Source organism: Rhea americana, unplaced genomic scaffold, assembly GCF_003343005.1.
Source record: "Rhea americana isolate MKP2758 unplaced genomic scaffold, rheAme1 scaffold_92, whole genome shotgun sequence".
NCBI classification, from domain to species: Eukaryota; Metazoa; Chordata; class Aves; order Rheiformes; family Rheidae; genus Rhea; species Rhea americana.
Window position 1 is genome coordinate 2,555,637 of NW_028187111.1, and position 26,072 is coordinate 2,581,708.

Here is a 26,072-nt window from a genome sequence, read left to right on the forward strand (position 1 = left end):
AGGAAGAGAGGCCACAACAGCCAAGGCAGGAGGTGCTGCCTCTAGCAGAGCACTCACAGGCAGCTCCAGCTCACCATCTCCCTCAAACCGGGCAGTCCCTTGCATGAGTTTYTCTCGTTACTGTGGCTCCCCTCCAGCCACAGGACAAACATCTCCAATAAAAAGAAAAGAAAACAATCCCCCACTGCCATCTCAGCCTGGAGTCCTTTGCTCACTTGGCAGTTCTTTTGCACACTGGGATGGCTGCAGGACAGGAACTATACGCCCCCCAGAACCTGCTGAGGGGACCCTCTGAGGGCAGCAGGCCCCAGCGTACAGGCACCAGCTGCAGACATGGGAAGAGTCTGCGTTGCGCCTCRAGCCCACACACCAGAGTCGGTGACAAAAACCTCTGGTTACCTCCTTCTTCACTGGCTCCCACTGAAAATGCAGAAGCCAGYGGGCTCTCACTGGCCTCAGCTGTCCAGTGGTGCCTGCCCCAGCAAGTGCTACAGGAAAGGAGCAAGTACTGTCCTCCCTTCCAGTCCTGCCTCAGTTACTGCAGCATCCCTTCATGCTTGCTACGGGATCCAGCTCTTCTTTCCCCTGGGGCTGCTGAGCATGGAAGCAGGTTTGTTCCCAATGGCATCGGTAGCCTGGTGCCTTCGGCCGGCCAAGCAGCTCAAGACACCCCATGCCTCCCCTCAGGGCTCAGAACACTGGAATCTTGTCCCTGCGCACCGTGTCCAGGTCATCGTCCAGGGTTAGCAGGACCTGAGAAGGAGGAAACCACAAGGTGGCACAATCAGCCCTCACTGGGAGACCTGTGACTGGGGAGCACAACAGCTCCTGATGATAGCCGTCATAGCAAGGCTCCACTTGGGGCATGTCTCTACCATGTACAGGAACACCCCCACCTCCACAAGTCACTCTGGCAGCACAGAGCGASTGTGATGCTCCAAGAACCTGAGCAAGCAACCCAACCTGGGCCTGCTCTGATTACCACGCAAACCCTAGTGTAAGCTGGTCCCTCATCACTGCCCCGAAACACTGCTCTGTTCTCCCATCCCAGGGGACACCTCCACCTTTAGCATCACACAGGCCACCAGGCCTGAAAAAAGGGGACCAAGCAGAGGACACCATGAGTCAACTACTGCTATCAAGCAAAGCCCAGGAGTGAGCTGAGCCCCACACCAGCAACCCCACTGTCCAGGAAGAAGGGAGTCCTCCCCCTAAATGAGGAGCTGGGAGCTCCTCACAAACCTGTAAGAGGGTTTTTCAGACCAGCARCCTCTGTTTTCCCCACAAACGCTGCATGACCCTCAGCCCCAGAAGAGATTTGAAGCCAGGAGGTCCAGGGAAGAACAAGCCAAACCAGAAAGTCTAATCCCTGCTCCCAGCAATCACCACAAAGGTGATCTTGAGAGAGAGAGCAGAGAAGAGGAGCTGGGGCACTTTTGTGGGATCCTGGGGCTGCCTCATCTTTATGCAGACAAGGAAGGACAAGGAGGAAGAGAGGGTGATGCCATACAGCAGAGTGACAGGGGCATGGAGCAGGACTTACCAGAAAGGAGAAGAACAAGGCAGCCGCAGAGAGGAAGTGCCAGACATCATGGTCATCAAAGAAGCCCAGCAGGATGCACGGCCGGTTCTTTTCTCGAGACTCCGCCGGAGTCTCCTGGGACAGAGAGTAGAGGATCAGGCCCAATATTCTCTCACACAGGGCYATATCAGGCCCTCTGGAGAATGCCTCATTTTAACGCTCCCTAGGGAAGCCAGGATAGAGCACTGTGCTAGCAAGCCATGAGGTGAAGATAAAGCAGTAACTCGGTGCAGCGYTTCAGACCTGGAAATTGATCTAGGATCACAAGCCATGGCCAGGGGAAACCCTCTGGTCTTTGTATRAGGAATTCTGTGCAGCACAAGCTGCTCAACCTTGCCCGGACACCCCTGCATCAAGCCTCTCAGTTCCAAAGACAAATGCCACATCTTGTTAAAAGGCATCCAGTCTGGATTTAAGAGCCTTTCCGATCACAGAGAGCCCTTGCACCTCTAGGCAGGTTATTTCCTAGCTAGCTTCCCTCCTCAGGGAAGAACCTGCCAGCCAGAGCTCGTCAGGATTTGCCCAGTTTCATCTTTCAGATCCCCAGCTCTTCCACCACCCCCTAGCAAGTGCTTGGGACCAGTCACCACAGGATCAACTGGGCCATATCTTTTCTCCAGGGCTGCATGCATACAGTCATTTTTGGCTCACTACAGCTTCCTGTGTTTCCCTTCCAATTTGCTGAAGGAGTTGAAGGCTTTTAGTTTACTCTAAGTGGCCCCAGACTCTTTCATAGAAGGTGTCTTTTTTTGTGAAGAGGAATAGTAGGGCGGCAACAAGTTAGGGAAGGGAGGATGGTGAGACAGRCAGGCAGGCTGACAGTGAAAGGTGAATGCGAGTTACCTCCCAGCTGCTGAGGTTCTGGAAGAAGAAGTAGAGGGCAGCTGCCCACATCACTGCCGTAGCCACGATGCAGAACAGGGGGATGGGCAGGAGCTTCTCCGAGCTGCGGAGCTGCAGAGAGGGACGCAGCCTCGCAGCGGGCCCAGAGCCATGCACTGGGCCAGCRGGGATCATCTGGGAGCTGGCTGCACCCAAAGGGCTGCAGGCACAGACAGAGCTCCTGGGCACTGCCTGCCCCACAGGGACATAACCCATACACCTCTGAGATGCACTGTGCACGCAGCACCCCATCCTCACACACGGGGCCAGCCTCAGCAACTCCCATGGACCTGGCACAGGCTGTTTCACACCTCCCTGCCAGCAGCTCCGGGAAACCATAGGGGCCACCCTGCCTGCCAGCAGCTCCGGGAAACCATAGGGACCACAGCTCAGGTGTTTTCCCAAGTGCAGGGCATGGAGCCTGGACGTAGCCCTGACATCTCTGTTCCCAGCACGAGAGTTGGGCCCTCCAGAGCACTTCCCAAGAAGAAAGGGAAGCAGGGAGCCCAGAAAAGGGATCTCTGCCCAGCGGGGCTGGCTCTCTGCAGGGCCAGCACAGGTGTCCCTGCCTCAGCTTTCCTGAACTGGGCTTTGGAAAGCAACAGCTGTCTCAAAGCAGGGGCTGAGGAGCTGGTCCCGCAGAGCCACAGAGGAATTAACAGTTTCCTTGGGCCAAACACCACTACAAAAACTCTGGCAATAGCTGCTCTCTGGGACAGTTACTCTCATGAGCCACATCATGGCACCAATGCTTTTTAAAATCCATGTGGGTACTGGCATGGCCCCTGTACTGGCAGCCTTCAACCCAATACTTGTACCTCATCCTGCGCTCAAGTCCCCCACTCCATGGTTCTGCAGGAGCCCAGACCACAGCCAGGTACAGCAAGGCCCATCCCTTCCCCTTTGGGCAGCTGTGGAGATAGGCACCTTTACCTTCATGATGATGTAAAAAGCTAGATACAGCAACAGGTTACAGATGAAGATTCCCAGTATATAGGAGGCGAAGTCTCTGGGTCGATACACTAGTCCAAAGATAGCACTGAGCAGAGAAAGGGAGGAATAGAGATGAACCAGCTTCTTTCATAGCGGCAATCCCCAAACCCATCACTGCCCGCTGCCCTTCCCAGGCTACAGGGCACTGCAACACTGCCACAGCCTCCCAATTCCCTGGAGAAAACATGCTATATGCCTTTGCTTTCTTTGCTGGGAAACAAAGCAGAGTAGACTCAACCATGCTCAGCCCCCACAAGCAACACGACCGCAGAGGAAAGGGCAGGAGCTCTGGGTTGCTTCCACCCGTGGCCAAACACATGTGTCTCTGTAGGGCTTGGCTGCAGATCTGGATATTTAGCAGAAGACATGTTACTGAAAAACAGCTTTAATGAAAAGCAAGGGCTTGGGACAATGATTTCATCCAAGAGCTGGTCCTTCCAGCTATGCTGTTACTGCTGAGCCAAACACTGACAGCCTGACTAATGAGCATCTCTGTCAAGTCACCTTGGCCGTGCTGGAGACCTCCCAACTACGTGGTAAGTAAGTGTGCAGCATAACACAACCCTGAGGTTCCAGTCTGGCTCTGAATGAGCTAGCTCAGATACATGAAGTCATGAGACAGCACCATTCCATGGATCTGCCTACTGACTCTGCTCATTGGATCCATCTCTTTGCCTGCAGGCATGTTTTGGCACAAGCACGGAAGGGTTGTGGCAGACTCCGCTGCATTTCCCCATCACCTCAGGCCACTCTCATGTCAGCACTGAGTCCTGCACAATGACAGGTTTGTGCATGTACAAGTACATAAGACACATACACCCAACACTTACAAGGACCAGTTGACCAGGTTTCCAACAATAAGCAGCACCATCCTGTCCTGAGGGGAAAAAAAAAACCACACTGATTATATGAAAGCAGAAGGAAATACAAAAGGCCTTTGCCTCAGAAATTCAAGATACCAGTGTCTGATGATTTGGATTCTAGTTCCTGCAAATGCATATGCATATGGCTTTCAAATCTGCTCTGTGGGAGCATTTATCAGATGGACATTGCTCTGACACTCAGATTTGAGGAGAGAATTGCAAGGAGACTAAGCATCTAAAGACAACAAGCCCAGCACTTAAGAATTACTCTCAGGATGTTCACTTGTCTGTGATTCCTTTGATTAACTTTCCACTGTTTTCCAAGTTAGAGTTTCCCCTCCTATTATATAGGACAGTTACCACAGAGGAAGGATATGCTTGAAAGAGGAAGTAGTGGAAGGTTTGGATAGCACTGCACATATAYCCACAAAGCAAGGAGTCCTTTTTCCAGCAATCTCACCATTAGCTAAGAAAGCACTGTAACTGTGGCAGGCAGAAGGGATACATATGTAGGGAATGTACATTTTCTGCTTATAACTGCTTTCATGACATAGCTATTTCAGGCCAACCAGGCTTATTTTATGCTTGAGAGCACCGAGTTTGCTTGCAAAATTCAGTCTGGCACTTATTTGGAGATGAGGGAATTAAAAGAGATGATTAATGAGACAGATGCTCACAGATACGAAGCTCACTTGCCTTCAAGCTCCAGTCTGTGCTCTGTACCAAATAGAAAGAAGTGAATGGGACATAAAGTAACAGCCACTGTTTCTTACTTGTTTGCCATCTGCCCTGAAGTGCTGTAGGAACATCAATAGCCGTGGCTTTAGCCCCAGAGCCATAACAGACAGTTGCTGCCCAGAGCCTTATGCCAGTCCCATTGAACTGGCATCTCCAGAAAGCAAAGGCAAATCCTATTACATCTGTAGCACCTTCGCTCTGATGTCTGTTCACTAAGTCTTGGAACAGAGGAGGCCTGGTCAGGGTAAACGGTTCCCCTAGAGATCTACATCCACCCATACATTTTGGGAAAGAAAAGAAACAAAACATCACTTTTTCAAACAGTTACAACCCCTTCCTCTGCACATCACCTAATAAGCGAGTGACTGGTGAGGGAGATGCCAAGATGAGAGGAAAGCCTACCATGTACATTGGTCGACTGCACTGCTGGATACAGTCTGTGTATAGCACCATCGCTGCTCGGCGAAATATACCCAAGTCTGCAAGAGAAAGACAATGCAGCCATCAGAGCGAGCTCCAAATTGTCAAATGTGGAGGGAAAAAAAAGTGGGCACTTGCTGGCTGGCAGAGAACCCAGCCTGCAGAGGAGCTGGGTAGTGCACGGGTTCATTTCTGGCCCTTGGGAAGCAGTCTGTACTGAGCAGTAGGGTAGCCACWACGATTGGGATACAGATGACATTTGGCCAGGATGACAAGTTAAAAAGGCCATCGCCCCTTCACACTGATATGGCCCAGGATTCAAACAGGCTGTCTGTATGCGCAAACAAGTTGGCTCTGCAGTCACTTCTCTGGAGGAGAAGCAGGTGTAGCAAGGGGAAAAATGCCTTTCATGGAACAAGCTGCCACAGAATARGAACATGGCAGATCCTTTTCCCTCAGAGTTGTCAGAGGGGCCTGGAGAAGCAGCATGCATTCAAGATACTCCTGCGCACAAAGTCATTCCARAGGCTTCATTGGAGAGCCAGCAGTGGCAGGGAGGAGAGGTAGACGCGCATACCCACACCCCCACACACCCTTCTTCAGACACAAACGTGGAGCTAAGAAGGCTCACAGTRCAGGAGAGCTCTGATCTTGGCACTAGATCATCCTCCTCCTGTCAAGGAAGAAGGATAAGCCTTACTGCTGGCAAACTGACTTCACTCCTCAAGAGCCAGCCACTGAGGGCACGCAGGGCTGCCTCCCACCACACATTCATGCAGCTCTGACTGCCACATCACTGCTCAGTTACTTCCCCAGAGAAGAATGGGAGCTGCTGCCAGTTACCTGAGTCAGGGGCATCTGAAGCAGATGGGAGCAGAAGAGGAAGGAGAAAAACATTTGYAAGCAGCACACAAGAGCTAGGTTCTCCAGCAGACCCCTCACCCCATGATGGAGTTTATGTAGCTTGCTCTTGTGAGCACAATGCAAGGGAGAGCTGTGGCTATGTGGCACGTTCCTTAAAAGGGAGCTCACCTCTTCCAGCTCCATGGGACAGCTTGGTCCTGCCAACTCTCACAGATCTGCAGAGCAGCAGCACAAAGACTTTGGAGGCCAGAAAGAGCCTCAGATGAGGGAGAGGATGAGCTAACCCAGAACACAAGCRCAGGCCACAAGACTGGGCTCACATAGGCACCAAATGCTGCAGGAGTCACTTATGCAGGTGAGAAGAGAAGGTGCCTGGAYACCCCAGAGCAACACAGTTCAAATAGCACTTACCAATCTTGAAGCGGCCCATGTAGTAGATCTGAGTGCTGAGAGCCAGAGAGGCAAGAACATGGATCATTGAGAAAATGACCCAAAACCACATGTCATTTTTCCCAAATACCTGAAAGCAAAAAAATATGAAGAGTAAATTGAGCCCTGCTATCAGTTGGCCAGTCCTTTTTTCCCCTTTCACATCACCATGGGGCATCAGAAATCCTCACTAAACATAGAGATAAAACCCCCAAATTCTCCAAACTGAAAACAGATCTATAAGTGCAGACAGAGCCCAGAAAAGCAATAGGAGCTCAGCACTTCTGAAGAAGAGATCATTCTTCAGAGACCAAGAGGTCAACAGCCCACAGACCCCATCTCCAGGGAGGAATCCATACCACTCCAAGGACTGCCAGACAGATGACCACAGCAAACGARGCATAGGCAGAGTAGGCACTGGCATTGATGTCTGGGTGGCGGGTCTGGTAGAGCTTGAGCATGCACAGTCCTGCGATCATGTACATGAAGGAGGTGTCTGTAGAGGAAGCACAACAGAGACAGTGAAGATACAGACTACCAGCAGACTGAAGCTGCTGCAAACTGCATATAAAGGAGAAACATGGCAGCGGGGCCAAACCCAAAGCTAGCAGACGTGAAGCCCCGATGCTACATGACATTGAACACCATCTTCTGTATTGCCATCATGCAGTGAATCTACCATGTTCTGGGACAACAAAGAATGGGGCTCATAAGATAAGCATCCGGTATAGGCCAGCACAGGAACAGGCAGGGAAGGCAGAGAGGCTCCCATAGAGTTTCCAGTGCAGCAGAGAACAGAGCACTGGGGGCTCCAGCACTATGTCATTCCATCCATGCATTTTCCATCTTCAAACTCTAAGCAGCAGAAGTGAAGGAAGYCCCAGGCAGTAGCACACTGCTGGAGTCCCCAGAGCCCCGGAGAGGAGGCTGAAGTGTAGTAGCCCTGGATTTCCAAAGCCATACACCTCCTGACTGAGCCCTGAAACAGGCAAATTCCAAGGAAGTTTTGCACAGATGGAAGGATGGGAAATAMCAGCAATTCAGCAGGAGAGAGAGCACTGCCAATCCTGCCTCCAGCTGAAAAGGAGAAAGGCAACTCAGCTTACCAAACTGGAAATTGGAGTAATTTGGGCAGACGTGGTAACACGCACTGAGCACCCCTTCCATCATCAGCGCAATGCCCATAGCATAAAAGAGACCAAAATGCTTTGGGATTCCATAGTCCTGGAAGAGAACAGAGCTGCACAATACAGTATCCTCACCATGCCAATCACAAGCAAGTTTCCATTCTCCTTTGCTTCCTTCCCGCTACCCCCACACATGTCCTCCATCCACCAGTGCAGCACAGGATGCTGTGTGCAGCTGTATGCTCTGCATTTAGCCACCCTGCACAGCCAGCTGAATCCACAGGGAGCAAAACCAAAATAACTACACAGAAGCTTCCAGACTGGAGACCTCTGTGTCCTGGAACTGACATCTTGAGACCAAAAATCTCACTGTCCTGCCCATTGCGTGGTGCTATATCCTGCACAAAATAGAGCACTGTATAGATCCAGAACAGTGGCCTTGTTATTATGGGCAATAGGAGTTTAAGGGCACCTGAGGAACAGAGCCCATAAGCCCAGGTGAAAAGGCATCTCCACCTTATCTCTGGCTCAGATCTCACCTGAAAGTACATAAACAGCAGACCATAAAAACTGGCCTAGGATCTTTACTTGCTATCAAGCCAGAGAGAACAGGGCTGTCTCCAGGAATCACCAGCATCACTGCTGACTGGGCTGCAGGCTTCCTGCAGTCTTTCCTACAACGTACTGAAAAGCCTGCAGAGGCTCTGGCTATAGYAGGCTTTCATTCAGAGCCCCAGGACACTCAAATTCCTCTGGGTTATTGTAGGCTGCTCTAAACCCTCTTGCTAAGGAGGGGGCAAAAAATGAACTCTGGAGCGTACAAGACAAGGGGAGGAGGGGAAAGAAAAGGGTAGGGAAACAAAACAAAAACAAAAAACAACCTACACACAAACTCCAGCATGAACAAAAGCATCTTGGTACACTTCTACTGTCCAAAAAAAAGAGGTCACAGCATCACAGCAACACCCCATTCCCTAGAGGCAAAAGAGTAGGATATCAGCTCCCAGGCTGTGCTTTTCACAAGCTTCATTATAAACCCAGGTCCAGCTCTTTGTTTGCAGGAGCCTTCTCCCACCTGCTCTAGGAAGCAGATGCTTCTCCCTACAACTTGTCCCATGACATAAGAAAGCAAGACAGGTATCCAGACACGCTTCCAGCCAGCTCACCTGTTCTAATGCCTCCCCCAACAATCACTGGAGAAAAGGCCACAGCCCTAGGAATCATTCCTGTGCTAACCTCTGTACCTGCAAGCCAAAACAAAGTCACCACAGCAGCATGGACATACTGGAAACMAAGTGCTGAGGTGTACAATACCACAAACATCCCGCCTCCACCTTCTTGCAGGTGAAGGAGGAAGACTCAATCCTTCATCAAGGAAGGCAAATGGAAACTCACTGTGCAGCTCACTCTCTGTTTAGCTTCCCAATTCTCCCTAACCTTCCTTCCTCCACTAGGTCCCATGCAACCATGTTCCTTACCAAGGTATAAATGTCTTTCATCTCCATGGCCCGACGGTGGAGGATATCTCTGCGCAACACAATCAGGAGGAAGAGAAAGCCCAGCAGCGTGTGGCCCACATTGCTGAGGATGTTGTTGAAGGCACTGCAGGAAATGAGAAGGTTTAAGATGAGGAGAGCACAGCACCTGGAGGCTGAACTCCAGGCCACAAACTGTCTGCTCTCCTTCCCTCACTATCCTGCACCTTGGCAGCTGCCCAACACCTGCTAGTTTTACATGCTGCATGACAATTTAAGGTTGAGTAGCTCAGTCCTTTCAGTGCAGCATTTCTGATCTAATATGGGAACGTAGAGAGCCTACCGTTAAGAATCTTGCAAGGAAAGCATTTAAATCCACTGAGCCAGGTGAACTAAACATCTTTGCAAAGCTGCTGCTCCTTGGATGCTCACAAACATGTTCAGAATAGCCCAGGAGCAATCTACATTGCTTCCCAGTAGATTTGCTGGGGGAATCCTGGTACTACATGTTCCAGGGTATCTGTACCTCACTGCAACAGAAAGACATAGCTGAGCTAAGCAGAAAGCTCAGAGACTCTGCTGTGAGCCCTAAACTCACTCTGGTCTTATCAGCATGGATGCTGTAAGCCTGGCAAGGACAAAATCTTGACCTGGGCACAGCACAAACACGTAGGATACAAGGCGATATCACAGTGACCACAGTGCTCACTCACCTCAGCACTCCAAGGGGATGAGCGCATAAGAAGTTGTAGTAGCAGATGTCCTGATTGCCTGTCACATTCACTACCTGGGAAAAAAGGAGGCAGGAGACCCGATGTTAGCACTTCCTCCCTGTTCTGAGGGGTTTGCTCTGTGCATCAGCATGCATGCAAGGTATAAATGCCATACTGTGTATATGGCACTCATGAGTTGAAGCTCTGTAACACTACACTGTAAATGGCTTTTTACAACCCACTACAGCTCAGAGACCACAGTCCTGAAAAGTAGCAAAACCTCTGAGAGCAGCCCACAGGTGCTTTGGACAGGACCAGGGTGAGCCGCTATCAGCCAAGCCCTTGACTGGTCTGAATTCCAGCTGGTCTTTTTTGTTCTCTTTGTCTAGTTTAAGTGCTTGAGGCAGAGCAGGGACTGAGTGCCAACGTTTTTGAAGAAAGTAGCTGTGTAAAGGTCCTCTTTGCCTCAAAGACGCATTTCAGAGACTAGGACACAGCCTAACTCAAGCACCAGCACAGAGGAGTAGTAGCATTTACAAATGAAGCTTTTACGGGGGCAAGAGGTTGATACAAGCCACAAACCTTAAAGTAGCTTGTGGGTCTCTGAATAGCAGCAGGATAAGGGGGAAAGCATGGGGGAGGGGAAAAAAATCACTCAGATCACAGAAAATCTGGTAGACAAGTGAAAAAAGTACAGTTCAGAAATAACAAGTTATTCCTCCTGCCTCTAAAGCGAAACAGGCCCCAAATGAGACAGAGGGGTAGGAAGACAGGTGAACTCCTCCCTTTCCAGGTAGAAATGGCAGAATAACTGCAAGCTCAGCACGCCAGGCCAGCAGCAGTGCTCAGCACCCAGTGCAGAGCAGCTGAAGTAAATTGCTCCTCAGACATCAAGTGGGATTCCTGAGTGACCCCATTTTGCTGCAACTGTCCTTGCACCATGCAGCCACAGAGCAGGTTTAAAGGCAAGAAGACCCAAGCTAAGGGACAGCCATGCAGAGGCCAACGCACCGTCTGGTAGGTGATGACGAGCTGGATTACCGGCAGGGCATAAAACACCGCAATAGTGATGATGTTCCTGCAAGGAGGAGGCAGCAGCAGCAGTTACACACACCAGCACAACCACCACACGCTCAACACAGAGCCCAACAGTGCTCGTGGAGCTTGCACATACACCCTAGTGCCTAAGGGCACAGATCCTTCTCTCCCAGCAAACCTGCCAGTCAGAGCTTTATGCCAGCTCAGTTATGATCTTCTGAAGCAGAAGAGCAAACAYGTTAATGCTGTCCAACAGGAGGCAAGTGCTAAGGGCACAAGAAAAGCCAGCACGTGGATAAGCACATGCTTATATGTTTAAATGCCAATTCCACCTTCCCCAGTATGTTCCAGTGCACTGCCTGTTACTTTACTTTAGAGACATTACGCAAACCAGTATCTRTCTACAGACCTATGTGCACTGGTCCCCAAATATCGTCACTTGAAGTAAGTGAGATCTGCAGCTAATTGTTGGAACAGGGTCACAGTGAGTAACAGGATGGCTCAAAGAATATCCTCAAGCCTAAAGCATGGCTCAGAAGAAGAACATGTAGACACAGATGGAGAATCTATAACCAAAAATTGAGTACTGAACTGGGGCTTTTCCAGGTTATTTTCTCCTTACCAGAAATAAATTTTGTATTTTTTGCTGACAATCCTTCGGTCCTTCCTGGACAAGTCTGACAAATAGAGGAACACCTAAAGCATTAGTGGGATGGRAAAGAGAGAAGGAAGGAACAAAAATACTAATGAGGAAGACAAGCCTGTAGAAAATCTTCATGCATTTAGACAACATGCAGTCTGGACAGTTTTTACACAGTAGTATAAAAAATGCTCATTGTGTCCCTTGATTCTACGGAGAGCAAGTTTTACAAAATCCTCTAATAAGCTCCAGGAGTGGCTCTGTTCTCTTACCCACAACRAGCAGTGTGGGTTGACAGAAGAAGTCAGTTTGAGATATGCAAACTTAAATCACAGAACTTGCGTCAGTTGTTTGATTCCTGTGCATTGACCGGAGCACGCTATTCCTGCTAGTTAACTATTAACCATCATACATTATTTTCCCCTCATGCTATCCCATCACCTTAATGTTTCTGGGATACTCTGGGCTTCCTTCCTCTTTCCTGATAGTTCCCAACACACTTCTGGTTTTCCATATTAAATCACCCATTTTAGTAGTGCACTCAGCACATCAGGAAGACTTTCTAGACTGTGGAAGATTTCTAAAAATACATTCATCTTTGTTAGATGAAATCCACCAAGGAAGGAAGCAGAATCGTAATCCTGGCAAGTGACTTTTGTGCTGGTCCTGGTCCAGCTGTGTCCATGGCCCAGCATCATGGCCATGGCTGCAATGGCAGCGGTACCTTAGTGCGGATGACGTTCTTATCGCTTTCAATTTCTGGCATGGTATCAAAGTCGCTCTCCTCCTCAACAGAGCTGTCAGTGTCAGAACCAGCTTGTGGCCCTCGCTCAGGGGAAGACAACGGCCGTCCACCACTGGAGCTCGATTCATCTGGAGCCAGGGGGGGGAGAAGGAACTGGTCAAAGACTAAATCCTCCTATGGACAGCAACATGGCTGTTTAGCCGAGATATCAGCAGCTCTCTTCTGGGAGAAGTGGACAAGGCCATTTCAGGGAACAAACTCATCTCATGATCACAGCATTCCCAAAAGCCCCAAGGGCCAATTAAAAGCACTTTTAAAGCCTTTCTTTTCTTTCCTTTCCCATCTCACTGCCGACCCCGTTGCCCAGCATTCTCTTTGTCCCTGCTTTTACTCTACTGCTTTTTATCTCTGTAATATTTTCTGCTCTTTATTAGCCTAGACTCTGAATTCTGGAAGTCCCACACAAGCCAGAAAGCTCTAGCAAAAACAGCAGGCAGTGTAGGAGTCGGAAAGAGGCCATCCTAGTCTTTGTTTAATTTTTGTGAATAAGCTTTTCTAAAAATCTGAAACAGACAAAAAGGAAGAAAGTTGAGCTTGCAAAGCAGACAGGCCATCAGCTTTCCTCCCATTGCGTGCACAGTACTGATCACCCGCAGGCCACTGGTTGTGATTGCCTGTAATCTCCCTATTGGCTTGTCAAGTCCCCTGCCAGCTTGCTGCCCAACCATTTGAGCAGAACATGTAAGTCTCATCTTCCAAATGCTTTTAAAGCGTACTCTTGAAAAAAGCCTGGAGTCCTCAACTCTGCTCCAGGACCTAATTCCTCCTGAATTTTCCCAGAGCTCATGAAGCCTCAGTTCTGGATTTCTCCACCAGATATTCAGAGGTACTACATCCTGACAGTCCAAAAACTGGGTGACATCTGAGGAGTCAGGATATCTTTACAGCAAACACACCCTGAACAGGGACTAAAAGTTACACAGAGCTACTACCCTCATATTTGAGCAACTGTCTCACACTACCCTCTACGCTGACCTGTGCCACATTACTCACATACCCTGGGTCCCCGTTCTGCTAGACCCAGGGGTTATGCCCCAAGAAGTCCACAGCATTGAGCCGTTTAGCATCTGTCCTTCCACAGGAGCAACAACACTTGCAAGGAGACTATGAAATACTTTGGCAAAGGAAGAAATTTCCCATCTTCTCAGGATGGCAGCATTTTAGGGAGTTTTGTTTCCTCTGCTGCCCAGGGCACAGTTTATCTGCTGACAGTGTGACATTATCACTCACCTAATGAAACCTCCAGACAGAAAGAACCTCTGTCTTTGTCCTGCCTTGGGCATACAATCTTTTAGCCTGCCAGAGAAGGACATGCCCTGGTCTAAAGACGGGCTTGATGAGCTAATAACAGACTCCTGGAAGCTTGGTTGGAAGGGACACTTGGCAATCTAGTTCAACCTCCTGCTGGAAGCAGGACTCTTATCAGATGACTGCGGCTTTGTTTAGCTGAGACTTGAACATCTCCAAGGACGGACTCCCTGGGCACCTCTTCCAGAGACATGCCACCTTTGCGGTGCAGAATTTTCTTTATTTGCAACCTGAATCTCCCAAGCTACAGTTCCTTTTAGAGTAGTTGTAACCTGTTGTTAGATCAGCTTGTATCTTCAGTCCCTTCAGGCCATAAAGCACTAAATCTGGGCCTGATCCTGTCTCTAGAACCCCCACTTCTACCCCTAGGTGTGGAAGATACTGTACCAATAGCACCATAGCTGCTTCCCTCAGGAGTACTGGCTGTGATAGGGTGTGAAGATGGCATAATCCCAGATCCTGCAATGGAAACAGACCTGTAAGAGCCAGTTAGTCTGATGTCAGTGAGAAACAGATCGAGGTGAATGCAAACAGCTCAAAGAGCAGCCAGGCTTGGGAGAAGCAGCATTTCCCCAAGCAGATGGCACCCTACCTCCCTCTAGAGCATACTGCAAAGCATTTCCCTCCTGCACAATATAAGGCAAAAATCATTCCTTCAGTGTCCCCACACAGGCTGCCACTTTGACTCATAAGAGCATAGCTGCAGCATCCAGCAAAGATCATTCCACAGGGCTGCAAGACTTAACTCTAGGATGAGTTTCATAATATTTGGAGCACCCATATGAATTTCTAGTTCTTCTCCTCCTCCTCATCCTCTAAGACAGGATCCAGTCACCTGTCCTGACCTCCCTGAAATTATTCCTGGAAAAGTCACAGGCAGGTGGTCAAACACCCAAATCCCCAAAAGGGAGAGAGCGAGACCAGTGGGAGCAACACCRTGTCTTTCACAGTAGGAAACTGCAAGATAGGCTCAGTGCTCTTAAGGCTTCGCCCTTGTCACAAYGTCATGAGGGATCAGTCTGCAGCAGAGGGGCACAGAGCAGGCTGAATATATGCAACCTCATGGAGGTCCAACTATCAATCAATACTTAAAGCCACTCAGCCTTACTGTGGCCTGATAATTCCCTCCATCTTTCCAAGCTCCCCTTCTGGCTTCCCAGCACCTGACCCATTGCAAAGAAAAGGGCATAGATAGATCTTGCTATGTATGCTGTATGGGACAGACCTATACAGCAAGGACATTTGACACTTTAAGCTCAGTTTACTCTCCCCTCCGACATATTCACTGTGCTTGCTGGGCTGTGGGCTGGGACCTTGTGTCCTCTGCTGCAGCTTTCTTTAATCTCCCAGTCCAGCGGTCTGAATGAACAGATGGGCAACAAAGAGCTCAGAGGAGCACTTGAAATGGAAAACACTGCATGGATCGAACACCCGAGGGAAGGCTCCCSCCACGAGAGATCGCATCAGCTCTGAGCCAGCACTAGCAGCGTGGTCGCTCCAGTCTGCTGCGGGGACGAGCCATTTGGTAGGTACTGGCCTGCACTTCAGCTCTGATTCACCTTCTGCTCACCTGCAATGCAATGCTCCCTCTCTCACGGTTGAGTTTTTCCTGCTGCTTTAAAGGCATTTGGAAATCATGATCACTGRGAAGAGGGCAAAAGAAGCATTTCCTCATGCTCACAGCACTGAGGCACACACTGTCATGTGACATGTCTTCTTTCTCTCCCAAGCAACCAAGCAGTTGCTACAAAAGAGAGATTTAAATCTAGACAAAGTAAACATGCGAGGGAGATTTAAATGTTCTGCACTGGCTAACAGCCACCTCAGACTCCAACTCACCCACTAATTTCAGTCCCACTTCCCAGTGCATGGGTGAGTCAGCAAAGCAAACGCTTGGCTATGCGGTGAACAAGGTGTGGTTCCTCCAGCTGTTCTCTCCTTTGGATAATTATGACGTGAAATGGGAGATGTCCCCCAGGGAAGGAAGGAGGGGAGAAAAAAAGAAAACCAGGATGTAGTATGGGTGATGGGAGCAACAGGGCACACAGGACTCAAAGCACATTTGGAGATCATAGGCAGAARCAGATTCCTAGGCACCTCTGTCCACTCCTTTTTGGCAGGGCAGGGGAAAGAAAAGGGGAGTAAAAGGGAAGATGAGAACCAGTTTTACTTCAGAGGAAGAGAAATTCCAGTGGGTGGGAAGAAGAGAAAGAAATGAGAAAGCCAATGTACACTGGGTGATCTGGAGGACAGGGAAGACACAAGTTATCACCTTTTAGACATCAAATCCACTCTCAGGAAGCACACCAGAGCAAGAAACAGCATGTGGGCAGGAAGGGACAGGGCTGCGACAGAYAGGCAAGTAGTGCTGAGGACGTGAAGCTGAACTTGAATACAAGGGAGAGGCTAGGTCATAAGAGGTTCAGGTGCTTATTTGGGAGGAAACTCATAGCAGGTGAAGAAACTGCATTTCTCTGTCCTTTTATTGGGATGTTATCTTGTGACTCTCCCTTGCCAGGAATCCCGCCTCCTACCCTCGAGGTCTGGGCTCAGCACAGCATTTCCACCCTGCAGCTTCTCTGCTACTTGCAGCACTTCCAYCCTCCAGCTACAGCACCAGGAGTGCTTCCCTTGAACTTCTGGTCTCAGGGGCAGCCTCATCATGCTGCTGAGACATGCCCCTTGGGTTTACACAGTGACCCTTTGGCATCAGCTTGAGCTCTTCCAGGGCCTTGGCCCAATCCCTTCAGCTTCCCCTCCCACCCAAAGTGTACAGGTCCTTCCCATTTCCACTGCTGTCTCCAGTGTCCCAAGTCCTGCTGTTGTCTCACAGATGGAGCCATCTCTGACAACTCAGCATCAGAGTATTTTAAACATACTTTACAATTTCCTGCTTGCTTGTTTGTAAAGGAAACCCTTTCAAACATATATGGGTCTTGCACAGCACACAGTAATGCACGTGTGGATTTCAGTCTGCCTTAAAAAGCCACTCTGAGAAGCCATCGGCCCTAGTCATTTGACAGAAGTACTAACCCAGACAGTGCCAGGTTAGATTGAAGTTCCAGGGCTGATGCTTTAAGCTGAGTTCAGTTATGTTAGCATCCTTATCTAGTGATAAGTAGTAGGCAGGGGAGATTGAAGAAGCTGTGACAAAAAAAAAAAAAAAAAAACAACAACAAAAACATCAACAAAAAAAAATCTCTTTCAAGCTTTTCTTGCTGCCAAAACATAACTTCTCCTCTGCCCTCAGGAGAGAAGTACAAATGATGATGCTTCTCATCCTCAGACCAATGCTTTGAACTAGTTTTCAGGCTCTAAATATTCAAACAAAATAAAAGAATCAGCCTCCCCACTCCCCCAGGAAGCAGAAACCCCAACACCATCCACATGCCAAAATTTCTATCTTTCACTGGTAAATTTTCAGATGCAATTATGTTTTTGTAACACAAAGCTGCAGAACATTGAAACATGGTGCAGCATAAAGTAAATGAAATCCAGTATCAAAGTAAATAAGACAAACAGCRCTACTTTACTGTATTAATCATTCATTCACTTTGTTCTCTGAAACTCCCCACTAAAGACAAATTCAAATTTGATTTAAATTTAAGAAATAAAACAAAGAAACAACCAAAACCAAAGAGAGACCCCATGTTTAAACTAGGCAGGGGAAATTTTAAAGCATAAAAGGCTAGCAGAAACTTGAAGTTCCTTGTTTAGAAAGCAACAGATCTGGMAGCAAGAACATCAGTCTGTAATCAAGTCTTGCCAAGACCTGTCTTTCCTCCACCCCCCCAAAAGTCAGCTCTTCAGAGTAGAGGTCAGGACCAGGTTCAGGGGAGCCTRCTCCAAACTCCCTCTCTCATGAAGGGCAGAGAGGAGGCTCTAGCATTCTTCACCAGTGCCAGAGACCACGCGGTACATGTACAAGGAAAGATGAAGGCACAGAACATACTTGACAGATGGCCTGTCCCTTGCTCGGCCTGGAAGCCATGCTGTTCACTTAAAGCTGTAACACAATAATAAAAAAAAATAACAGTAATAAAAAYACCCCAATCTTACCATCATCAGGACTGTATCTGCCAGCTGAAGCTTTCCTCCGAACCCTGAAAAGGAACAGACAGCACTCATAAGATACCTAACAAATCCTACCACTTGCCAGCCATGAAAGAGGCATCTAGGATAACAATAGGCCAATATGGTGCAAATCATAAAACAAAAAATAAATAAAAAACAAGACAAACAAAATTCTGTTGCAACTTGGCATGGCTCAGATATGATTGCTTGCGGTCCCCCTCTCCAATTTCCAAAGCAGCAGAAGCTGCTTTTTTCCTCACTGTCCATCAAAGTAAAAGCAGTGACATGACACATCCAATACTGCTCAACATGCTGGGAAAGACTCTCAAACTGTCTTCCCACATCTGACTGCCCCACTCTGGGAACTGCATACACGAAAGTCCATGGAATGGACASGAGAGGCTAGAGCTATGTGTCAGTGTGATATTCAAGAAGTCTATATTGCCTCCTTCAATGCAGGTGCCAAGCTGGGAAGGGTAAAAAGAARAAAACAAGCTTGTACACTCACAACAGAGGAAAAAAGAAAGAAAAGAAAAAAATCCAAATAAGCAAACAAACAAAAAACCCCTTCCCCACACTTATGTCATTTTCAATGAAGTGTTTCAAAGAAATGCTGATGTACTGAAGTGTCTTGAAGTTAAACTATGTATCAGTCTCTCAAGCCGCCAAGAATTCTTTGCCAAGTTCAGTCTTAAAAGTTGGTTGATAAATGTTGGTTAGTACACACAAAACCAACCCACTATTTGCTGAAAGTTCTCCATGGGTCTAGATTAGGACCGTCTCAGCTCATGTCAGCCTTTGCCCTGGAGGCCAAGGAAGGCTGTAGAGGGAAACGTCTGCTTCCTGAGCCTCCACACTTTCAGACGAAGGATGCACTTTAACCAGAGTCACTGCCTAAACAGTCAGCAATGATTAATCCCTAGAAACTCCACCTTCCCCATCCCCTTAGGGGCACTGGCTTGCTGCCCCACTGAGACTCATTGCTTGCTAKTGGTTACCTGCCCCGTGGAGACAACTCTTAGCTTCCCATTGGGCTGCTGTCCCTCTTCTGCCCCTCTAGTCATGCTCTTTCTCARGAGGGCTTAGGCCACTTCCAGTGTCAAAGAGGGGACCCTGGGACAGGTGGGAAGAGCTACATTCTTTCTCCAAGAGCAACCTGTTACGGTAACTGGGCCCAGGTTCACCTTCGGACTCCRAGGCCCTGTTCCACACAGTACTTGGTCTAGCACTTCAGGAGTGCCTTTGTTTCCCAGTGCCCTGGCATCCTGTATTCCAGACTGGCCCCATCACAATTCTCACCTACCACCCTGTATCCCTATATAGGAAAACTCACAGACTATGRATACTGTAAAAAATTAGACGGAAAAGCCCTGGTTTCTCATCAGTGCCATGATCCCTTTCAGGGACCAAAAGAAAAAAAAAGAAAAAAAAAACCACCAAAAAACTGTTTACTGGCTGATCCTGCACAGAGGTCTCTGTAGAAGAGCTTACTGAACAGCTGGAATTGTTTGGCCTGCTTGGTTCAGATGCTTGCTGTCACCCGGCTGGATGCACTGCAGGGTGAGGCATTTCAGATGAYTAAGAGAAACAAACATTGCATAGTTGTTCTCATAAAAACTCTCGACTCACCTGATGTAGTGAACGAAAGCAACAACCACTGAGCCCAGGTAAAAGGAGAGGAAGCTCAGGAAGCTGAAGAACATGGCCTGCACATAAACRGACTCTGGAGAAAGAATACAGCAGTCAGTTCACGGAAAAGGGGCAGGCTCTCAAAGCCACCTCTCCCATTTGCTCTTTGCAGCACCGTTTGGTGACAACCCCCTGTCCCAAACTACCTGCCAGGCCCATCCACTTTATCCACCAGGAGYTATTAGAACCTGTTGCAAAGGCTCTCATTATCTCTTTGCCTCCAGTACTGGCTGGTGTGCCAGTGATACCCCCCCACACATAGCACCTCCTGGAAGGTACCAGGGTACAGTTTCAGTTCCTCTGCTGCTGCTTTCTGCACCATCCCTTCATGGGACTGACTCCTCAGCCATACTGTCCCGCATAGAGGCACCAAGTTCCCCCCAAATGCTGCACTTCTTGGTGAAGAGACACTAACTTTTAATAGAGGGCACAATTGTCACTTGAAGGTTCTTTGTTCGTTGGAGGTTCCAGGTACGGTTGCCATTTCCTGTCAGATGCAAAGTATACAGCAATTGTGAAAAACAAACATTAGTGATCTCTGGTCCTGTCCTCAGTTCTCTCTGCACTTGCATTTGCAAAAACACCAAGATCTGGCTTTTTACTATAACCTCCCTGTAGCTTTGCTCTAAAACTTTCCCAAACTTGCCAATATAGAGCTTTTTCCATGTTGTTCTTGCTCTAGCCACAACATATTTTCAGACTAGAAACATCCCGATTGAGTCTTCCACATATTGCTCAAGTTTGTATGTCTGAATGCAAAATACATCGTTTTCCAGTCCCCAGAAGGGCAGTTTCTCCTCCTGCAGATATTAAGTCACCATCTTTGTCTTCTTCCTTCAGCAAAAACTCAGCTTCCCTTCCTGCTTGTATGAGATGCCATGCTACCTGGCTGTTATGTTTCAGCACTGCTCAATACACTTTGCCAGTACAGCTCTGCAGATCACGATAGGACAAGAGAAATACCAGAATGTGACACAAATTAGTGGAGGATGGGAACCCAGTAAATCTTTTGGTTGCAATCTCATTTCTTCTACAGAGAAGCCACTGGCAGCAAGGATATGGATGTCCYTGATCTGAAGTGAGCTCTTGTGTTATGTGGGGACAGCTGCATCCCCACTCCAGTTTCAGCCATCATAGGAATAGTGGAGCCCCTTTCTGGCCACTACCCAGGAGTTAGAGACACATGCTTTCTAGCCTGGGAAGGCACTGGAATCAGTCTCTTGTAAAATTATGCTAACAAATTTCCCCCTCCCCCAAGTCTAGAGCWTTTTTAGATCCCAAGATAACAGTGAGAGAAAGTGCTCTCTGCAGAAACTGCTATTTGTGCCTCCATCCAGACAGGATATTACAGCCTGGGGGGATGGCGGTCAACAATAGGAGACCGTAACCAGCACTGCTTAAATGTCTCCAGTATCACCCAACACATAGATGATTCCTCACAAGAGCACATAACCCYGGCCAGTTGGGTTCTGGGCTACGCAGCTGCTTCCTGGATAGCTATGAATATGGGTATAGATATAGATACAGATAAACTYGTTAACCTATCAAACACAATATCAAATTGGTATTTCAGCCTTCCTTGTGATTACCTGAAGGAAATTGAGTTGTATGACTATCTCATGTCATCCAACAGGAAGGCCACCTAYGATTCCCACTGTTCCATCACCTAGATGCAAAAACCAAGCCTGTCCCCTAACGAAACTTACCACGGAGAGAGGAAGGCACAGAACCTCCACAGGCATAGTCCTCCGGCTTGATGACAAACACAACAAAGAACTGCTCACCTGGGAAGTCTTTCTTCTGTATGGGAGAATGGAAAAAGATGGAACCCATGAGAAGCAAAGGAGCCTTGCCCTCTACACAAGATAGAGGCGATGCTCCAAAGGGCCAGAGATCAGGTTTTAATTGCTACATAGGCAYCAGCCCTACATAAGCTTGCCTGTTTTGGACATAGCTTTGCTTCTGGGTACACTCCCCATATCCTTGCTGATACTAAACTGACCAAGCTCACCTGCATTCAGTACAAGTAGCACCCCAGTACAAGTAAACCAACATTAAAATAAAAATAAAGTATTAAATTACAAACCATCTGCCTAAACTCTGCACATTAAAAGGTTCTACTGCCACCAGTCAKGGGTAGAAGAGCCAAGGTCTGAACACAAGACACCTGGCAATGAAGGCTGCAGCCACTGTGATCCAGAGCCCCCGTATCCAAGATATGACACATCTATCTAAGTAAAGGTAAACAAGGTTTTGTAGTCAAGGTAACCTAAGTGGAAGAAGAGCTATCAGCTGATCTAATAAAAGTAAAGGCCCTTTCTGGAGGCTCACAGCCAGGAACCAGAATCTACAAAAGARCAATAGAACAAGTCACCACTGAGAAACACTGGGACAGAAATCAGCATCTCACCTGCACYGTTATAGCTGCCTGCTTTGTCATGGACTGGTAAACACCGTTGAATTCCACATTATGATCCAGATCATATACAGGGCACTAAAAGAGATGCACGTAAGGATCAAACAAGGCACAAAATCCAAACCAATTTTGTAGGGAGCCACCAAGGAGAACAGATAGTGCAAAGCACCACAGAAAAGCCCAGCTTGGGGTGACTAAGGGAAGAAAAGAACCAGGACTCATGCAAAACCTAGAAATACCATTTTAAAGACACGAATTGTGGTCTGTACTCATTCATTTCATCTCCCTTGCAAGAGGCCTGCAGTTTAATCTTAGATGAGGAGTCAGTCAGATCAATCACTCTGCCATTCCCACAGAGCAGTGTATACATTCAGCCCTACCCCTGGCTATGTTGTATGCTTTGTGGTCTATGCTGTGTGCCAAGTGTTTGCCATCATTTTATTCATTCCCACTACAGATCTTAGTTCTGTACTGATAGATTGAAAAGTGCCTGACACAATTTCCCCTTCTGCCCTTCTACCACTTCAAACAGCAGGATTTGATGTTACTCATTTCCCTCTGCACCCCTGTTATTAAAGGCCACAGCAAGGATTTCACAGGCAGCAGCTACAGCATCTTCCACCTCTGTCTCCAGCTTGCTGCTCTCATACTAGAGGTCTCTGTATTATTCTGTGAGGTGGAAAATGAGGAATAATGGGGACTGTTTCCCAGTTGTGAGCTACAATCAACCTTTCTCACAGGGGGCAGCCATTCTCCCCTTCCCAAGAAAAGGCACCAGCAATTGTGAAGAGAGGAAAGAGAAGACTGAAATGGAAAGGAGGAAAAGCYCATGTTTAGAAATCAGATCTTCCCCTTTTTGCCTTGAGCCAGGGTGAGAATTAAGGGAACAGCCCCATCCCCTCTGTCTGCTGCCAGCTTCCCATCTGCCCCCCAAGGAGAGAGCAACCCATGTCACAAGACAGCTAGGTGTCAAACATGAACAAGTGAACGCGATCATAAATCCCCTACCGATACGCTGGGCAAGATCAGCTTGCTCGCTCACTTGCAACAAAAAAATCTCTAGATGACCTGCTTGGACTCAGCATCTGTCTTTCCCTCCTTCCCACAGGACTTTCATTCCTTCTTTAAGTCCCCCCTTCCTTGCTACCATGGTAGGGTGAAGGCCTTCCTAGGTTACTTTGTGCTGGGGCACAGAGCTCTTGCAGGAGGACRGAGCCCCAGCAGGCAGCCAGGTCCTTGCCCTCCATCCCTTAGACTTACCACAATATCCTGGACAGAGACAACTGAGCAGGGGTAGACTGCATCAGATACCACTTTGATGATGACAGAATCCACATCTTGAGGGAACTTGTACAGAAAATACTAAGGAGAGAGCAGGGTACTGAGAGTTATGGTCAAGAATGCTCCCTGCCATTGGCTTCAGAGACTCCCCAAACACAGCCCCATATCTAATCTAGGCTTTGGGGTTGGAATTGGAGGGCTTTCAGAGACTCAGATTTCAAATATTAAGGCTTTACACTACAAGAGAGGAGATCAAAAAGGTAGAGACAAGTCTCATCCCCACACAGATAACCTCTAACATGCAAGTTGCAGCATATCTCCTGCTCCTCTTAAGCTTTTTTCCACCTGATCAAGTTAAAGTGAACTCATTTTTATAGTCTACTCCAATTTAAGTTGCAATGAGGAATTCCCCAGTGTTTGCACACTGCTGACTATATTTCTATATATGGAACATACAGGCTATCATGGAGCACATCACAGATAGGTTTGCTCAAAGAGCACCAGTGAAAAGCATTAGGTCGAAGAGTCAAACTCTGTACGAAGTTATATAAACACCTAATACTGTTGTAGGATTTTGGGGAGAGGCTCTTTCAAGACTCTTCTTTCAGCTTTGAAAATAGTCCAGCTATTTCTCTGAAAGAGAGTTTGGGAGACAGCGATGCCTGCCGATATCCTTACTTCTTTTGGTGGGGGCAGGGGGAGGCAGGCCCAGTCTGTGGATCAGGAAAAACTCTTCCCTGCCCCAGCAAGGGCCTTTTCAGGCAGAGGATGGCAGAAGGAATATCACTACTTGCATATTTTCTGGTAGAAGTTTAATGCACTGGCTTTGAAATGGAAGCCATTTGCTGAAGTGAGCAGGTTGCCTGCGCCTGCCTCTCCAAGCAGCTTGCCGCAAGGGCTGTCCAGTCTGGCCACCTCAAACTGCTCGGAGCTGCTGCACCCCACAGAGCATGGACACCCCACAGGGAACAAGAGAAGCACTCTGAGCTACCTCAGCTCCCACTCCTGAAGAGATGTTCCCAGCTGGCAATCTCCCTTTAGGCCACATCTGCCTCAATGAAGAGCAAGGGTCAGGCATTTCTGATCTTTGTCCCCTCACCCCTTCCCATGAATTAGACCCCCACATTAGAAGGATGAAGATCAGTCAAAATTCACCCAGGCTTTTCCCAAGTTTGGCAGTTTCTATTAAAAAAACATCTATTTCCACCATCCCCTTCCAACTTTGTGATCAGGGAGCACTGGCTCTGATAGTAAACACTCAACYTGAAAGCTCATCAAGCTGGTTTCTTCAACAGAACACTTTTTATCCTAGCCATACACTGGGTCCAGTGATCCAAGTTCTCCAGCTACCCAGGTGCACTACCCTTGAAAAGCTTTATGTCTTTAAGGAAATCACCCACAAGGGCTCTTCTACAGTGTTTATCAAACCGATACTAAAGTACAGAATTAACGTAAGGGACATGGAGACCTACAGCTCCCTCACGCACAGTCATCAAGTGGTATAAACACATCAAGACAATACTCCTGACCTTTATGAGCATATTTAATTTCTTCTGCCACCCTCAGGTGTGAGCTGGATTCTGGGTGACAATTCCTTCAGTTGTTACACTTTTCTTGATCTTAGAGTTATTCTAACACTGATCTAGATTTTGAAGAGGCTTCCCCCCCTTCCCTTTTTCTCTCCTCTCCAGACTGCTTAATACTTTATTTGAATTACAAAAAGCCCAGCACTATACCAATTAAGATACACTAATTTTGCACTCTGTACATCTRGCCTATAATTAAAAGTCAGCAGTCTCATTTTACTAATTATGACAAAGACTGAAGTCAAAGCTAATTCCTGGCCAAATCCTCAGCATTCTACACCAAAAATGAAAAGATCCTAATTAAGGAAGATWTATAAAGAACCCTTTGCAAACAACCACCACTACTCCATATACTCCTATCATATAAAAYACATAAGATATTTGACAGCAGAATGTTAGCTAGAATGACTGGTAATATAGGGAAGCCTAAAATTAAGTGGTGTTACTAACAGTGATTATAATAATAAAAACAATGACTGCCGGGCAGCCTGATTAAATTACATACTTTCCCAGTTCTATGGTCTCCTGTGCCACTTTAGCTAGTGCCAATGGCATTTCCATTCAAGAGAGGACTTGTAATATCTACAATATATGTTTTGTATATGGGTGTTCTCTACTAAACTAAAACTACGACAAGACGTACAAACAACGGCATGCAGGACTCCTTACCTGGGGCTGTGAAGGGCTGGCAGTGAAGTTAAAGGCTTTGTTTGTCCTAGAAAAGAAGTTTCAGCATGATGAAGTCTCCCTAAAACTTTCAGTTTTGGGATACACACAGGGTACCTTCAGATTAAGCAACAGAAAAATTAAATAATCTCAGGACATTTTCTGAGAGGGAAAGAATAGCTAGATGAGCCTAAACCTTGTATAACAGATATACAAAGCAATTAGATTTGCATTCACCCATCCCAGCTTACTCAAGTTGGAAATTTTCGAGCCTGGTGACTAGCAGCTCATATGCAATATCAAACGGTGCCATGGAAGCGACATCCACAAATATAATCTGGTCAGAGAGTCCTGTCTCTGGTGTTGGCTCAGAAGGGCAGAGGGTCCGACTCACTTCTTGGTAATTGTAGGTCCTCTGATAGCTACAACAGGTGGGGGCAGGAGGGAAGGGAAAGATGGACAGAAGAGAGAGCCAGCAGTTAA

General features: G+C 47.8%; 1 protein-coding gene across 2 annotated transcripts; it reads right to left on the bottom strand.

Moving 5' to 3' along the window:
- Positions 1-690: 690 nt before the first annotated feature.
- On the bottom strand, positions 691-25,917 carry SIDT1 (SID1 transmembrane family member 1). 2 transcript variants are annotated; one of them, XM_085324708.1, is made up of 24 exons: positions 25,841-25,917; positions 25,593-25,638; positions 23,317-23,418; positions 22,051-22,134; positions 21,347-21,440; positions 20,056-20,127; positions 19,581-19,674; positions 17,937-17,980; positions 14,265-14,336; positions 12,489-12,637; positions 11,747-11,820; positions 11,098-11,164; positions 10,087-10,160; positions 9,377-9,500; positions 7,878-7,995; positions 7,131-7,267; positions 6,754-6,862; positions 6,322-6,336; positions 5,461-5,537; positions 4,288-4,334; positions 3,398-3,503; positions 2,426-2,536; positions 1,544-1,657; positions 691-753 (listed from the first exon to the last, which is right to left on the bottom strand). In XM_085324708.1, exons 1-24 carry the CDS (start codon positions 25,900-25,902, stop codon positions 691-693), a joined length of 2,055 nt encoding a protein of 684 aa, XP_085180834.1. In that variant the 5' UTR covers positions 25,903-25,917. The 2 variants fall into 2 exon arrangements, with proteins under 2 accessions (XP_085180834.1, XP_085180833.1); XM_085324707.1 differs by lacking the exon at positions 6,322-6,336.
- Positions 25,918-26,072: the final 155 nt, after the last annotated feature.